We start from the raw sequence: 16,862 nt of genomic DNA on the forward strand, positions 1-16,862 counted from the left end.
CTCCATGCTACCTAAAAAAAAAAAAAAAAAAAAATGCTGGCATTCCAACCAAAATTGTATATCCTGCTCCTCAATAAACATCTCCACTTGAATAGTCTACTTGAGGATATTCTACAAAAGCAAACTTGACATGCTGCCCCCTCCCCAAATGGACTAACTGTCATCCCCCTAGCTCCCTCTATCAGGTCTCTATTACTGGTACCACCACATTAGGTGTTTAAGAATATGAGAGCTATTTGGGAAAACTGGTTGAGTTTCTGGACAGACTGAGAATGCATTATCATTTTCCCACTTAAAAATTCACTATGAAACACAGTGTAGAAACTATTAGATTCCAGTAATGAAAGATGACTGTATTGGGGCACCTGGGTGGCTCAATCTGTTAAATGTCTGCCTTCGGCTCAGGTCATGATCTCAGGGTCCTGGGATCGAGCCCTACATCAGGCTCCCTGCTCGTTGTGAAGCCTGCTGCTCCCTCTGCTTTGCTCTGTCAAATAATAATAATAATAATAATAATAATAATAATAATAAAAAGGATGCCTGTATTTTCCCTCCTCCATCAGAAACATTTCACAAGAAGGAAAGGTTATATGTAAACAAAACAAAAAGTATCACATAAATAAGAAGCCAAAAGTTTAATGTTTCTGAATAAAGAAAGTTCATTCAGGGCTTACACAGATCGTAAGAATAGATTACAACAGCTGAGAGATCAATAGCTTATTGGAAGGAAAGAAGAAAGCAGTTTATATTTTCAATGTAGAAAAAGAAAATCTAATTGCTACAGATGTCTTGTAAAATTCCCAAAACAAAGTCTAGCCAAGGTTATTGTTTAGTGGATTTTTTTTTCCTTTTTTCAAGGGATGAAAAATGAGATTCAATGTGTATACTATTGGTTACAACTAATATAACAGCTTGAAAAAATCATAAGACAGAAGCATAAATATAATATAAAAAGACAAGATTTTAAAATTGTACTGTAGGAATATTAACTATAACAAGTGGAAAAGTACATTAAAACCAGCAGTTTTTACTGTTACACTAGTTCAAAACAAAACTCACAAGGCAGACCAAAACTGATGCTAGTTAAGGAAAGTGGTCTGTTTTTAGGAAGTGTATCCAGACAGAAACCACCACAAAGAAATGCCAACAGTAATTACATGGTCCCCTCTTGTTACTCAGTGAGGTGTCAAAGGTGGAGTGACTGGGTCAACAGCTTAAGCTTTCTCCAAGGATTTGTAGTATTCCATCAGCACAGTCCAGGCTTTGGGAGCCATGAAACCTTCTGGAGGTTTCTGGCCTTCTCGTGCAAGTTTGCGCATTCGTGTTCCTGAAATAAATTCATAGTCTTCATGGCTGAAAGAGAAAAAAAAAAGAAAATTATTTCCCATTTTTAGAATCTTAGTGAAACTTTAAAAAGCTTTTGTTCTTCTGTTCATGGTAGATAAGCTTAATGGAAAAAAAAATCTGAATAAAACATAGTACTTTTGTAAAATGAATGATCGATCTGATTTCAGATTTGCCACTGAACAAAAAACAACATGTTCTCAAAAATTACCCATTTTTTGAACTAGGAGACAAATTTTAATTGAAATTTTTACTGAGATCATTGTATATTCACATGCAATATTCACAGTGAGAGCTCACGTGTCCTTTACCCAGTTTCCCCAATGGTAGCATACGTTGCAAAACTATAGCATAATATCACAATCAGGTTATCAGTATGGACACAACCTACCAATCTGATTCAGACTTCTCTAGTTCTATCTACGCTCTGTGTATTTAGTTCTATACAATTTTATCACATATGTTGGTTCATGTATCCACCATAGTCAAGATGTATTAACAATTCCAAAACCACGACCATCCCTTGGCTTGCCCTGTTCTAGCCATACCCACCTCTCCCCGCTTACGTCCTCCTCCCCAGCCCATGCCAACTATTAACTTAGAACTAGAAAGTCACAAAAACAAAAAGGTATTAAATCCAATTTAGCTATCACAGATTGAAAACTTTTTAGGAAATTTGAATCTGAAAGGTTAAATGCATAATGGGACATTAAGAGAAAAATTACAATTGTTTTACAGCAAAAGCAAGTTAAGTAGCAATAATGGGTACTATCCCACTGGTAAGATACCATAAAAGTTGTGTTAGTTTTTCTCATCTTCTTATATTCAAAAACACACAAAGGGGGCACCTGGGTGGCTCAGATCATTAAGTCATGATCTGCCTTTGGCTCAGGTCATGATCCCAGAGTTCTGGGACCAAGCCCCGCATCCCAGCTTCTCCCTCTCTCACTCCCCCTGCTTGTGTTCCTGCTCTCGCTGTGTCAAATAAATTAAAAAAAAACAAAAACACAAAGGCCCTTAAACCAGTAAGCACTGAGCACCTATGGCCATGGCACATACTGTCTACCAGTAATTTCATCCTCTTCCTTCAAACAAGGAGAACCAACCTACATAGCAGACCAGGACCCATCAAGAGCTCTGGATCACTTAGGTTACCAGATCACAGGCTGTGTTTACTCCTCGTTAGGAGCTCTATGTTCCTTCCCCACTTCATTATTTGTGGAGTTAACTTGGGGATCGTAAATCATAAACTGCCACATGCTTCTAGACAGATGCCAAGTATGTTTTTTTAACTAATAATCACACTGCCAGGAATCTACACTAAGGAAATAACCAGATGCACACAAATGTTATGCATAAAGGGAGCTATCTGAAAGTCGTTTCAGGATAGTAAAATATTGTAAATGACCTGAAGGTTGAAGGTTCTAAATAAATTATGGTACAGCGCTGAGTAAAATAATCGGGACACAAAACTTTATGTGCAATACAAATGCAATTTTGTTAAAATAGAGTGTGTGGAGAGAAGGCTACAAAGAAATACACCCAAATAGTGGTTATTTCTACACAGTATTATCACAAGTGCTTTTAATTTTGCTCATGTTTTCTGTAGTTTTCTACAATGATTTTTATCAATTATCAATATCAAAATTAAATAAAAAATATAAAATATCAGAAATTTTATAATGAGTTTTATTTTTAAAAGTTTATTTTCAAAAAATCTCTCCCCAAAGTGACTTTAAATAATTTTTAAAAATTTAACCTTAAATCAACCTGAAGCCTCCATCATTTGGAATACTGCCCCTGAGGAAAGCAGCTACATGAGGCGCTGCTACAGCATTATGCTTCCTATTCTGGTCTCACAGTAGTTATAATGGCTAGTGATCCATACTTACACAGCAGGCATTGATCAACAATAAAGAGTATATCTGAATGGCGCTAAGGACAAAGAAATATTTACTAACCAGTGCTCGAATACTTTATTAGCTTTCATTTCAGGAACTCAATAAATATTTGGTGAAATATAAAAGAATGAAAAGGTGTCTGTATAGAAAAATTCTATGTGGTTCAATACAGAACCACATATAGTCTTAAATGAGTCACTACTCTTCATCTTCTGGCAAAAAAAAGGGGGGGAATACAGGATTTTTTATTGCTGTGGTGAATCTGAGCTACTTGTATATTCCCTTTTATCTAAATCTAGATTACTCACGTTAGCGATTTCCACGTGACCTTCATAATGAGCTCTTCCATAATCATCTTCAGATCTGTCTTCTCTCTGACCTTGCTCACCTCCACTTTAAGCAGGGGAACCCACATACCACCTTCCTAACCTGGTTCACTTAATCTACCTAGGAGCTCTCAGACTGTGGGCTCCAAACCAAGAAAGACCAAGTATTGTGATTTCCTCATGATCCAAACTGTGTACCGGTCTCTGGTCGCTCTTTCTGCTTTTCTGATTTTGTCTGTGTGCTCAATGACCCCACTGCTCGTGGGGCTTCTAAACCTTGCAACTGGTGGTATTACCACCAGGCTCTGTGTACCTCTTTCATCTGGCCTGGCCCTATGCCTGCCCACAACTGTTAGTTCCTAAGATCCACATGACTCTTGGTCCTGAATCAAGTTCTACCTCTTCGATTCGCTGTTGGCCCCACTCCCCAGTGAGATACCTGACTTTAGTGAATGCCCCAACCCTCTTTGAAACATATCTGAAAATTTTATTCTGGAATACTATACATGGAGGATAGGAATACAAAATAGCGTGACTCATTTCATCAGTCACAGGAAAATCATCTCTTACCATTAAGCAGAAAAGCCGTACTTAAATTTAGGCATGCAACATCTTCCCCTAGTCACCCTGCCTGCTCTTCCTATTCGAATCCTCAACTACCAAAAGGACAGGAAGATATACATACGCATTCAGCTCAACATTTCAACAGCTCTCATCTGCTTAAGTAAAACTAAAACTTACTCTTTCAAATGTTATATAAATTTTCAGTGATGTTCAATAAAAATGAAAGGTTAACAGATATTGCTTAAAAGATGGATCCAAACAGTTTCAATCTAGGGACTATCTCTCACTTCTCTCATCTGTTCAATGTGCAAGACAAGTGAGATCTTTTATAACATGCGGGCCCATGCAGATGGCTGGTTCCCCCAGCTGACATGGGAAGTAAGACAACATCTTTCTCTTATACAAATGACAACCTAAGGGGAGAAAAGGAAATTGACTGTATGTGAGATGGGCCTAGAAAAGAAGCAAGACTGCAAGAGGAGATTTCAAAACATTCAGTAAGGTTGGGGTTAGAAACAATCTGTAAATTTATCAACACTAAAATGAAAACTGAGTTGGAGAAAACGTTAGGTAAGTTCTCCAAAGAAAGACTCAGCAAAAGGAAAAGCATTTGTCAAAGGAGTAGGAGGAAAATCAAGATGATACGGAGGTCACAGAAGAAGAGAAGTTCTAAAGTGTTAAGGCCACAGAGAGGATGAGAAAAATGACCATGAGGAAAAAAACCCTACTGGACTTACAAATCAGAATTTAAATCTTAAATGAAGAGTTTTAGTAGATGGTGAAGAAGAGAGACAGAGTAGTAAATTGGCAGAGATACAGAGTGGAAAAAAGAGGAGACTTGTTTTTTTTTTAAAAGGAAAAGGGGGGCGGCGCCTGGGTGGCTCAGTTGGTTAAGCGACTGCCTTCGGCTCAGGTCATGATCCTGGAGTCCCGGGATCGAGTCCCACATCGGGCTCCCTGCTCAGCGGGGAGTCTGCTTCTCCCTCTGACCCTCTTCCCTACTCATGCTCTCTATCATTCTCTCTCTCAATAAAATAAATAAAAATCTTTAAAAAAAAAAAAGGAAAAGGGGGGGCTTTAAGCAAGTATACAGGTGGGAAAAAGACTGAGAAAAGGGAGGATGAAAGCCAGGAGAGAAATGAAAGATGGAGAAGGAAGTCTGGCATGAAGGACATAGGAAGGGGGGCTTTGACAAGGAGGAGCATCAGGAATGAAGGAAAGAAGAAACAGTGATGATGTGGGGTTAGAAAAAGACGAGGCAGTTAATGCAGGATGGTCTTAACCTCCTCAATAAAGCTGTGAAGACTGCCTTCAAGGGTAACAAGAAGCTGTGTGGGAATGGAATAATAATAGAATCCATCAACACTCCTGACTTTGACTCCAGGCCAGCCAGGTTACCCCTGAGGGCAGGGCTTAGCAAAGCCCAGATCAGAAAGGAAGCCAAGAGGGCAGAGCAGTCCAGAGAGCTATCCAACTGTATCTAAACATCCTCACTCCAACCCGATATCAAATCAGTTCGTTTAGCTCCGGAGGTTCACTTATCAGCACCCTAAAATGAGCTTCGCTGAGGAAAATTATGACCCTAGAGCTTTATGGCCACGTAAATTTTAAAGTTTGATTTCAACAAAGGAAACCTTGTGTCCCATGCCTCAAGTGCTCGTTCTAGAAGGCAATGAGAAAGAAGTGAGAGCTCAGCTTGCGGGATGACTCTGTCCTATTTGATGAAAGGAAAAAAGCCAGACCAATTACAGCCATTTCTTCCCCCCCCACCCCACCCCCCACCAATGCCAAACTGTCTGGAATCCAGAAGTTTGTTTGCATTCCTTCTGAAATTGCATTTTAAAACCAAGGTCCCTGGGTACCTCTTTTCCGGACGCTCTTTCACACTCCATCTGCCCTGCATGCCACAAACATTTCTTCATCACATGAAATGGGAGTTTCTGCTCCCACAGGGTGGTGGTTCCACTCCACCCTGGCTACAGAAAACACATTTATTTTCCTCCGCCTCACACTTGTACTGTCACAGAAGGATTTTGCTTTTTACCAGAAGTCAGGTGCAAGGACTTGGCACAAGAGTCACATTACCCATAATCAAATCGTATTTTTCACAGTTCATCTTTAATTAGACATCACCTTACAGAAATAATTAAATCAAGTAAAAACTCAGATATCTGGGAATAATCTAAAATTAGCTCTCCACTTTACCTGTGAGTAATCAGGAATCTGCCAGAAGCAGAAAAGGCTACTAAATAAATGACCCCGGCTGGGGCTTTCACTACAAAGCAATTCTAATAAGCCATCTAATTACACTAGTTAACCAATCTCCCATGGCACCTGAAAAAAGAAAACACAAGTATGTTGGATTTTTTTCCTTCTCAAAACCACTTGGTCATAGATTCTTACAATCCACAGCTCTTCAAGAAACAAAGGGGTTCGAATGGCAGGGAGGGGGGGAAAAGCACACCATCTAGCAAGCTACATGGGACCCTGTGGGTCGGACCAGCCTCTTGTCCCACGTGGGATGTACTAACCACATGTGGCCAGCATCTTGACTGACTCCAAAGTACAATGACTCTTGGCCACTTGTTGAAGATTTTATCCTTACAACCATCTGCTGTCTCTTAGTCCACATATGTGGCCATCAGAGCCACCAGCACGAGTTGCTCAAACGGACAAGAGCTGGGGTCAGCAGACAGCCCATCAAGTGTATCTTTTGAAGGTTCATATTCAATTAGATCGGCTTTTTAAAAAATGCTAACTGGACAATAAGCAGAGAAGCAAAGGGGAATTTCTTCTCTGATAGAACTAAAAATAATAGTGGTAACTTACAAATGAATCTAAGAACTATTTTGGGTCTAATTAACTTTTCATCCAACTTGAAAGCAGCTCATATATGATACTATGTAGATCAAAACACTAAGAATTCTTAGGCATGAGGTCAAAAGTCATCTCTTCAAAACCAGATAAACAGTTACTTAACGGCTTTCTTTCCAGGAACTAAAAAGCACCAGCTAGCATAGTACATGACAAATTTAACAATTTTTAGTTTCAAACCAAAGACCAACTGAAATACACAAAAAATTTAATTATCTAGAACCTACTTATACCAAAATCCTTAATTCATCATGTTTTCCTCCCAGCACCACTATCTTATAAGTAAAAGCTAGAGAACAGCTCCTATCAGACATTGAGTCAAATAACAAATTTCCAGGATTGTCCTAAAAAGCGTACTGAAGTCAACTCAGTTTTCGTTACCAAAGACGGTCATGAAACCTATAATCTACCACAGAAGGCAAATGGAGGTCTTTAACTGAGTACCAAAGGACAGGTTTCAAAAGGACCCAAAAATATCTTAATGGGCAAAATGGGGTTTTTGTGCTTTCAACTGGGAACAAGAGCATATCCATTTTCACCTGCTTCTGAAAGAAGCCTCTGATTACTCAACAGTGGATTCCAATTTTCAGAGAGCTAAACTCAGACGCTCTCAGATACCCATCATCCAAATGAACTTATCTGGTAAGAAGTACATGGCTGAACTCTGGTTATATGAAAACTTCCTTTCAGCAGACTGCCCTGGCCTCTTCTGAGCAGCACATTGATGTCCCTGGGTCCTGCTTCCAGTATATAGCCTACTTAGTTGTAGGAGGTTATAGAGAGAGAATTAATACATTTTCAAGGGGTTTTTCAAAATTAGTGACCCAAACAGCTTAAGCATCCATGAGTTAACCAGAAAATCAGGTAAACCCAGGACATTGCGAGATAATAAGGACAGTGCTTTGACCATATTAATTTCATTTATACTTGTCACTTCGTCTTGTGATTTGCTTTCTACTTTTGAGACACATGTGACTATCCTCATTTATTTAGAAACCAGGACTTCTATTACATCAGCTCCAAATATGAAAGTAAAAAGTCTGGAGAGATTAAAAAAAAAAAAAAGGAGCGTATTTTGGACTTGTGACTAATGATGAAATAATTAAAAAGAAAATAAGTACCCAAATATGCCAATATTATTACAAATCTTTGATTCTCAACAGAGGTAATTTTGCAACCTCACCTCTCCCTCCCCAGGGCAAGCATCCTAGAATGCACCAGACCCCCCCACCCAACCAACAAATTATCCGGCCCCATACGTCAATAATGCCAAGATTAAGAAAGCCTACTAAACGGCATGTTGTTAGGAAAGAAACTGATTTGATATTGTTATAATAAGGAAATCTCAGTCCTACCTCCAAAAAGGCAGAAAACTTAAGAAAAATGAGAAGATCCCGAAGTCACAGGAAAAAGAAAAGCAGATAGAAAAAAAAAAAAAAATCAAGACACCAAACACAATACTTGTGGCTCTTTCCTCCCGGAACTCCCTGCAGTAAGCGAGATCAGGGATGACACGGCACCGCTCTACAGTCTAAGGGGAGATCACAGCCAGGCCTCAACAGTGCAGGGTCTGAAGGTCCAGATGTAGAAACACTATACTCCATGTGTGCTGGACAACAGGTGCAAGAGGTGGGACCAGGTACGACAAGAAGATGCTACCTAAGGACACGAGTGAGCTATAAGGAAGCCTCTAGGCCAATCTTGCTCTGCAGCACAGAGGGGCCTTCGGCACTTCCTTGCTCAGCCCTGTGCTGTGCACACAACCACGGGGACTTGTGGTTCAGTCTGGTACCAGAATGAACAGTAAGGAGCCACTGCAATGTGTACAGAGAGCTTCTAATCGCGTGAAAAGATGCTCATGAAAAGTAAATAATTAAAAGCAGGATAAAAAAAATTCTGTTATAAACTCAACTATGTTAAATGAATGCACAGAAAAAGAGTAAAATCAAAGCACGGGAAAAAAAAACCAGTGATGGCATGAGTGTTATTTTTAAATTGTTAATATTGTTTTTTTCTCCTTTTAAATGCTTTTATAATTTTTTTAAAAAAACATTGGTTTGTTTGGTGTTTTTAATTGGTTGACCACTGCTGGAACTCATCCTTTTCATTTGTTACCACCCAAAAATGCATCAAAATCAGGGTAGCCCACTCACCCAGAAAGAAGCAACTTTCTAGGAACAAAGGTTTGAAAAAGTGAGCACACGTGACTGAAGCCTATTTTCCTTCCACCAGGCTGGGGTATTAAGAGCACCTTGTATTGCTCTACTGGGAAACCCAGATTACTCTATCCTAAGCACTAAGGAAAATACTTTCCCAAGGTCTGTCCCGTTTGCTCTTCCTACTTTTTCTCTAGTACTTATAGTTATGTCCATTTATCTCCTAAGAGTAGTCAAAACTGGTCAGGGCTTTGGGGTAGAGAGAAGGAGCAGATCTTTGGCCTTTTTTGGTTCAAGGCTACTTTGGCGTCCCTGGCATTAAAAAAAAAAATAAATCTTTCATATAGTCTATTCCAGCACAGCAGAGTTCTAATTGGGACCTTACATTGTTGGTTACCCTTCAATGCGTGGCTCTCTCTCCTTGCCCCTACCTCTTCTCTCTTTCAGAGGTTACAACTGATTAAAAGCAGGACATGAGTACTACTGGGTTTTATAATGAAAATACCACAACATCTCCTTAGGATATTCTATCTATTTATTCCTAGTATTAACAATGAGAGAAAAAAAATTACTTTTATTTTACTTCTAGAAAACATAAGCTTCTCACTTCTCCAGAATGTTTTCCAAAGAGGGGTCTATGAAAAAATGAAGACAAATAATGTTACTACCATTAGAGGTCATTTGTACCACAAAAGGGATTTTGCAGATGCAATGAGTTACACTAATCAAATGATCTAAAATAGTGAAATTATCTGAGTGGATCTAACCTAATTACTGAAGCCTTTTGAAAGCAAAGACTTTTCTCAGCTGATAGCAGAAGGGAAAGTCAGAGAGATCTGAAGTATGAGAAAGATTCACCATGAAGGAGGTTCTCTTGCTGGGATGGAGGTGTCCACAACAAAGGACCTAAAATGGCTTCTAGGAGCAGAGAGCAATCCTTAGCCAATAGCCAGTAAGAAGATGGGGACCTCAGCCCCACAGCTGCAAGGAACTGAATTCTGCCAGCAAGGGTCATCTTGGAAGTGGATTCTTTCCAGAACTTTCAGATAAGAGCCCAGCCTGGCCGGAGAATCCAATGTAATCCACCCAGACTTCTAAGCCACTAAATTTGCGGCCATGTGTTATGCAGCATTAGAAAGCTAACACAATTAGCAACTTGGAAACACTGAAGTATAGCTTTAAGAGTAATCACACAGAAACCACTAGAAAAGATGAGCTTTCCTGTGGAAGGTATACAAAAGGGAAGGCTGTATGAAAAAGCCTTGAGAGATGCCTACAATTAGGAGTATTTTTTTAAATGATACCGATAATATATGGATTAAGATCTACTCCAGCATTAAAACTATGAAAATACTCTATTGATAATGTGAAAATAACCAGACCGCAAACACTTTCATCCACCTGTCTCTTCATTTACCCACTTCCACAAGACACTCTCACTCATGTGTGCTCTTTTTGTTGAGTCGTTATTTCAATAACTGAACCATAATTTTGCATTTTTCTACCCACATACAAAGATTTACTGCATAAAGGAGAAAACATTACAAATAACTGAATTCTTGGGGCGCCTGGGTGGCTCAGTTGTTAAGTGTCTGCCTTGGGCTCGGGTCATGATCCCAGGGTCCTGGGATCGAGCCCCGCATCAGGCTCCCTGCTCTGCGGGAGGCCTGCTTCTCCCTCTCCCACTCCCACTGCTTGTGTTCCCTCTCTCGCTGTCTCTCTCTCTGTCAAATAAATAAATAAAATCTTAAAAAAATAAATAAATAAAAATAAAAAAATAACTGAATTCTTAAAGTTTGTTTGTAATATCTGAAAGAATGGGGTTTAATCTTGTAGTCCTAGAAAACTGAATTTCCTTGAGTCACTATTATAGCAAATATGAACCCACTTAACTTCCTAAGTAAAAACAGATGATTTTTATCATAATTCCTATCAATATCTTGCTTGAAATCTTCATGAAGTTTTTTTTTCTCCCTAAGCCTTGTTTTACACTAGTATTTAATTAAATCAAAAGCTACAAAATCATTAATTACATAAAAGCTGGCATTGAATAACATCCATTAATCAAACATAAGACAACCTCATATGTGCATAATTAATAACTGTGTTTTCTCACTACATCAAAGACTATCGCCTTTCCACAAAATTTTAATCACTTCCCAACATATTCCCATCAACTTAATTATATTTGAACACAAATATAAAAAAATAAGAAAACTAAGGCAGTTTTAAGGCTTCCCAAGTTACAATTTATTAAGATTTGGTAACTCAAAAAAATTCCAAGAAAATGAGCCACTCATGCAACTAATATAGAATTCATCATTGGAAAATCTTATGAGAACTGATGTAATTATTTAGCTTTTGAATGATTAAAAGAGAGATTTAAAGCCATACTACACAGATTTAACAAAACACGAAAGTTATCAAGGGCTTCCCAGCACATCAGTCAATGATACACAGATGGGTTCTGGGTCTTGCAGGTGACTGAATCACCTGATCATGCATGGAAAGAAACCACAGTCATGAGACATCAAAACAAGAAGTGTAAAAGAAAAGCTCAACTCTAGTTAGTTTTGTTTCCTTAACTCATCAGCATGGAAACTCACCTAAGTTTTAACTACTTGGCCACTAGCAGAATGATTCTATTTCTCTTTTCTCACTCTGTAATTAATCATTACTTTCAGAACAAGATTATGTTCATAACGTCTTGTACACAAACTGATCAACTGCATGCTGGATGAGAACTCAAAGGTTTGCCAGCCCAGCGTTTCACCTCGGACACTCTATATGTTATAAATTTGTAGAAAGCAATGCTACCCTCCATCGAGGGTTCTCGGCTGGGGAGCCTTTCAAAAGAACTGCCGGTGTGTAGGCCTCTCCCCAGAATAAGTAAATTAGAATCTCTGATGATGACCCTATATAATTTTAACCACAAAAGGACAGGACTGTATTAGAAACTTTTTTTTTTTACTTTCCTTAATATTTAATTTATATTTTTAGCTTCAATCACCTTTTGTGATAATATAGTCCAAGGTTTACTAAAATTGCTTTTATTTTTCTTAAAATTCTCTTGTTAAAGCTTCCGAGGCATCCCTTTGGAAGAAAAGGCCCATTTGCAACTCTCAGCACACCCCTCTTATAGCTGCATTGTTGGTAAGACTGTGAAATTGCACCGTGTGTGTGCATGTAAGTGTATGTACACACTCATATGTATATATACACACATACAAACAACATACACAAACATATATATTCTCAGAACAAAACAAAACACAACATGGTCACGATTTAGAACTATTTCTATGTGTTGACAAACGCTGGTCTTTTATAAAAGTAAAAATGGTCTGGGGCGCCTGGGTGGCTCAGATGGTTAAGCGTCTGCCTTCGGCTCAGGTCATGATCCCAGGGTCCTGGGATCGAGTCCCGCATCGGGCTCCCTGCTAGGCGGGGAGCCTGCTTCTCCCTCTGCCTCTGCCTCTCTCTCTCTCTCACTCTCATGAATAAATAAATAAAAAAAAAACATTAAAAAAAAAAAAAAAAAAGTAAAAATGGTCTGGATTATTGTAAATTCTTCTCTTCGTGTGGTTCAGAAGTACACTGGAATGTGGGCCATATTTCAGATCTTCAGGAAAGAATAGTCTAGAAGAGCTCCTGTCCTGAAGTCCACACCTAGGCCACAGGTACAGCTGGGAGTTGCCTGCAGTTATATAAGCCTCTTCTGTTCATTGACTCCTAAGATTTTCCCATATTTTAGCTATAGTTCATCACTCTGAAAAGCCTGCAATCACCTAAAATTGTGCATTTGTTTTTCTCCAGAATTATTTAGACCATTAAACAAGAAGCCAAAAAAATCCCTTAAAGTCTACTGTAAATAATAGTATTTCTTTACCCAGACAATCTATCATTTATCACAAAGAAATTCAATGACACCGAACTTTATGTTGCTTTTAGAAACAAGAAAATGTTTTGATCTATAAAAGGTTTCTTTTTCTTTCTTGTCCCCATCATTACAAAATGGGCCACACCAAATGAAGACACAGGGTCAAGATCAGCATTATTCCTGAATACAGAATTAACTGTAAAGTATCATAGAAGAAAGGATGAGGGCTCTCAGATTAAAGGTCATTAGACCACGGTCAATTTTCAGTTAGTACCTGTCAGTAGAAGTAAATGTAAGAAAACATATATAAAAATACATGTTCTACTTGCTGAACATGAATTGTAATTTGTGCTAAAAAAAAGTAGGTATACTATATAAGGAGATGTAATTTGTACTAAATAAGCATCAATCAACAAAACAAGTATCTGCTAAAATGTAAAAATAACTAGGTGCTACAGATCATGGAAAGAAGTACAGATTTTAAGCTAAGATGGAATCAACTCATCCACTGCCAACATTTTAGAGAAGAAACAAGGCTAGACAGGCACAGGACTCTCAAGTCACCAGTCGAGGACAGGGCTAGAACCCCTAACTTCCTATTCTAGAGCCTTACACTGCCACTCTACATTTAGATTGACATTGTCTATAGATAAAGATTAATACAGAAGGGCCATAGATACATGTTTGACACTACCAATAACCTGTACTAAAAGTTTGTTCGTTTTTTGCCCCTCCTAAGATTTTTGAAGAAAGAAGTTGCGCTCTTAGCGGTCAAGAGCACAGGCTCCAGAAACACACTCCTTGGGTTCAACTGCTGGGCTGCCATTTACTACTCTGTGGCCTTATACAAGGCATTTGAATTCTGTATGCCTCAGCTTACTACTAATCTATAAAACAGGGATAATAACAATACCATAGGATATTGTGGGGAATAATTTGATACCTATAAAGCAATTAGGACAGTGCCTGTCACATAGGGATTCCAAAATATGAAATTCTCTCTCACTACATAGATTTTTCTGGGCTTACCGGAGTAATCATCACTAAGTCCCTGGACTCCTTCTACGTGCTCTGTACATAATACATAGATACATAGATACGGCAGACACAGAAATGTCCATACTGCCCCAAAGAGCTCCACAACAAAATTCCTGAAATCATGAACCATGAAACCAGATTCAATTTTTATTTCTACTTCTAACTGCTAGCATATTGAGAAGTTAGCTTCCTAGGTTTGGCCTTTCTCTGAAATGGGTACAACAAAGCCTGCCATCAGTCAAGTTACTATAAAGCTGAGACAATATGCCCTGGGAGCAGCTTAGAGCATAAGGTGTTTCACAGATCTGTGAATATAAAACTTACTGTTCAGAGTCATAGTAGTCCATACGCTTCTTTTTCTTGTTGTAAGCTGCAACTCGAAAGGGAACTATTTCCAAGGTGATTAGGCCAGGGGCCATTGTCAGCACTTTGGCACCATGAGTTGGCTCATAAAGATCCTTCCCTGTTTCTGGATGAGGCATGCCAGCAGGGTCTCGTCCAACAATGTAAAAATTGGCTCCTGCAACCATCCGTGCTCGGCAATGCCATTGGACCTAGAATAAAAGTTTTCATATTTGATAACTATGCTTTTATGCCAGTACTTAGAAGTAGTAAATGGATAATAAATGCATGTATACAGACGGCCCCAAACTTAAGGCCCCCAACTTTATGATGGTGCAAAAGTAATACACACATTCAGTAGAAACCATACCTCTAACTTCAAATTCTGGTATTTTCCCAGGCTAGCAATATGCAGTAGAATCCTCTCTGATGATGCTGGGCAGGGGCAGTGAGCCACAGCTCTCTATCAGCCACACAATCACGAGGGTAAACAACCCACACACTTACAACCATTCTGCACCCATACGATCTGTTTTTCACGACCACTCTTGTTTTTTCACACTCAATACAGCATTCAATGAATTATTTAACACTTCACTATAAAATAGGCTTTGTGTTAGGTCAATTTGCCCAACTGCGCTAACATGAGTGTTCTGAGCACATTTAAGGTAGGCTAGGCTAAGCTAGATGTTTGGTAGGTTAGGTGTATTAATTGCATTTTTGACTTAATGTATTTTCAACTTATGATGGGTTTATCAGGACATAACATCATCATATGTTGAGAAGGACTTGGACTACTTATAGAATGAATATCAGTACGAAATCTCAACAAGTTTAAATATGTCATCTTGGGAAGCCAGAAACAAAACTGGCAAGCCCTCCCCACCAAAACCTAAAAGCATAAATGTGTATAGATGTTTATGTGTATGTATTTATAAATATTTTTGGCTCTTTAAGAGATATGTAAATGTACATGTGTCTATATGTATGATTGTACGTAACCACATGTCATTTATATATAGTTCAAAATCTAGTCTATTAGAAGTCAGGCTAGCAGTTGATCCTTTGAGGGAAGCAACTGGAAGGTGCTTCCAGGATAATGGTAATGTTCTTTTTTGCCCCCCAGATTTACTGAGTATAATTGACAAATAAAACGGTATATATCTGAAGCATACAACATGATTTGATAGATATTGATAAATATTCACCACAATGAAGTTAATTAACACATCTATCACCTCACAGTTACCTTTGTGTGTATGTGTGTGGTGAGAACAATTAGGATCTACTCTCAGCAAATTTCAAGTATATAATATAGTATTATTAACTATAATCACCAAGTGCAACATTCGACCCTCAGAACTTACTCATCTCATAATTGAAAACTATGCTTTGAATTGAAAATTACAAGATGGATCCTTCGACAAACTTCGACAAGTAAGAGCTTGTACCTAATCCATTTTGATGTTACCTCTAAGAATCCCTGGTAATGTTCTGTTTCTCGATCCAGGATCTGGGTGCTGGTAATTAGAGTATGTTCACTATAAAAATTCATTGAACTGTACATAAACTTGTAAGGTACACACTCTTCTCTATGCTATATTTGAATAGATTAAAAAAAAAAAGCTACCGGAGGAAAAGGATTGCAATTTTATGAATCCTTACATACACTGGCACTGAGAAAACCCTATAGCTAAGTGACTCCTACCCAAGACACCCGGTAAGAAGAAAACCGGGTGTTGGTCGTGACTCCTCAGCTACGCTGCATCCAGAACTAGCTCTGAAGCTGATGCAGTCACACTAGCACTTGTTGAAAAATAAAAAAAAATTATTCATTTAACATCCAGAATTGTAGTACTTTAGAAGTTAAAGTAACCGTACAGAGATCATCATTCTCATTAACATGAAGAAACTAATGGCCCAAAGGTTAAGCGACTTGGCCAAGAAAGTGTAGAGGAAACCCAGGTCTAGAAATCTGGCCTCACCTCCCTTTCGGTGTTAAGCTCTACCACGTAGTAACCTACAAAACCACTTCTGGTCTAGGTGAAAATAAGGTATAAATGATGACCACCCACACACCATTGTCATTTGCTCTCTCTTGACAGTTTGTCTTATACCAAGACATATTTTTATTGACATAGTTTAGAAAGTGCAATAGCATAAGGACAATCCCAGACCCCACACTCAAACTGATCACCCTGAGGAGCTGCAGCTTTTTCAGTTGTTTCTAGTGATATTTACCTGTGTGTGTGTGTGTGTGTGTGTGTTTTTAAGATTTTATTTTTAAGTAATCTCTACACCCAACATGGGGCTTGAACTCACAACCCCGAGATCAAGAGTTCTGTGCTCCACTGACTGAGCCAGTCAGGCGCCCCTGTGTTTCTAAATGGCATGTGTATACTGCTGATTTGACTATTTAATTTTAGATATTATATTA

The 16,862-nt window shown here is 38.6% G+C and overlaps 1 protein-coding gene across 2 annotated transcripts in view; it reads right to left on the reverse strand.

Annotated features, from left to right (window-relative positions):
• Nucleotides 1-620: 620 nt before the first annotated feature.
• The window catches only part of PAPSS1 (3'-phosphoadenosine 5'-phosphosulfate synthase 1), a 98,868-nt gene continuing 82,626 nt past the window's right edge, over nt 621-16,862 (reverse strand). For both annotated transcript variants that reach the window (XM_036119912.2, XM_036119913.2), the window contains exons 11-12: nt 14,408-14,637; nt 621-1,353 (exon numbers count right to left, since the gene is read on the reverse strand). In XM_036119912.2, coding sequence (XP_035975805.1) covers nt 1,215-1,353; nt 14,408-14,637 — 369 coding nt within the window. In that variant the 3' untranslated portion in view covers nt 621-1,214. The remainder of the gene's footprint in view (nt 1,354-14,407; nt 14,638-16,862) is intronic.

The sequence above is a fragment of the Halichoerus grypus genome, chromosome 3 (genome assembly GCF_964656455.1).
Source record: "Halichoerus grypus chromosome 3, mHalGry1.hap1.1, whole genome shotgun sequence".
NCBI classification, from domain to species: domain Eukaryota; kingdom Metazoa; phylum Chordata; class Mammalia; order Carnivora; family Phocidae; genus Halichoerus; species Halichoerus grypus.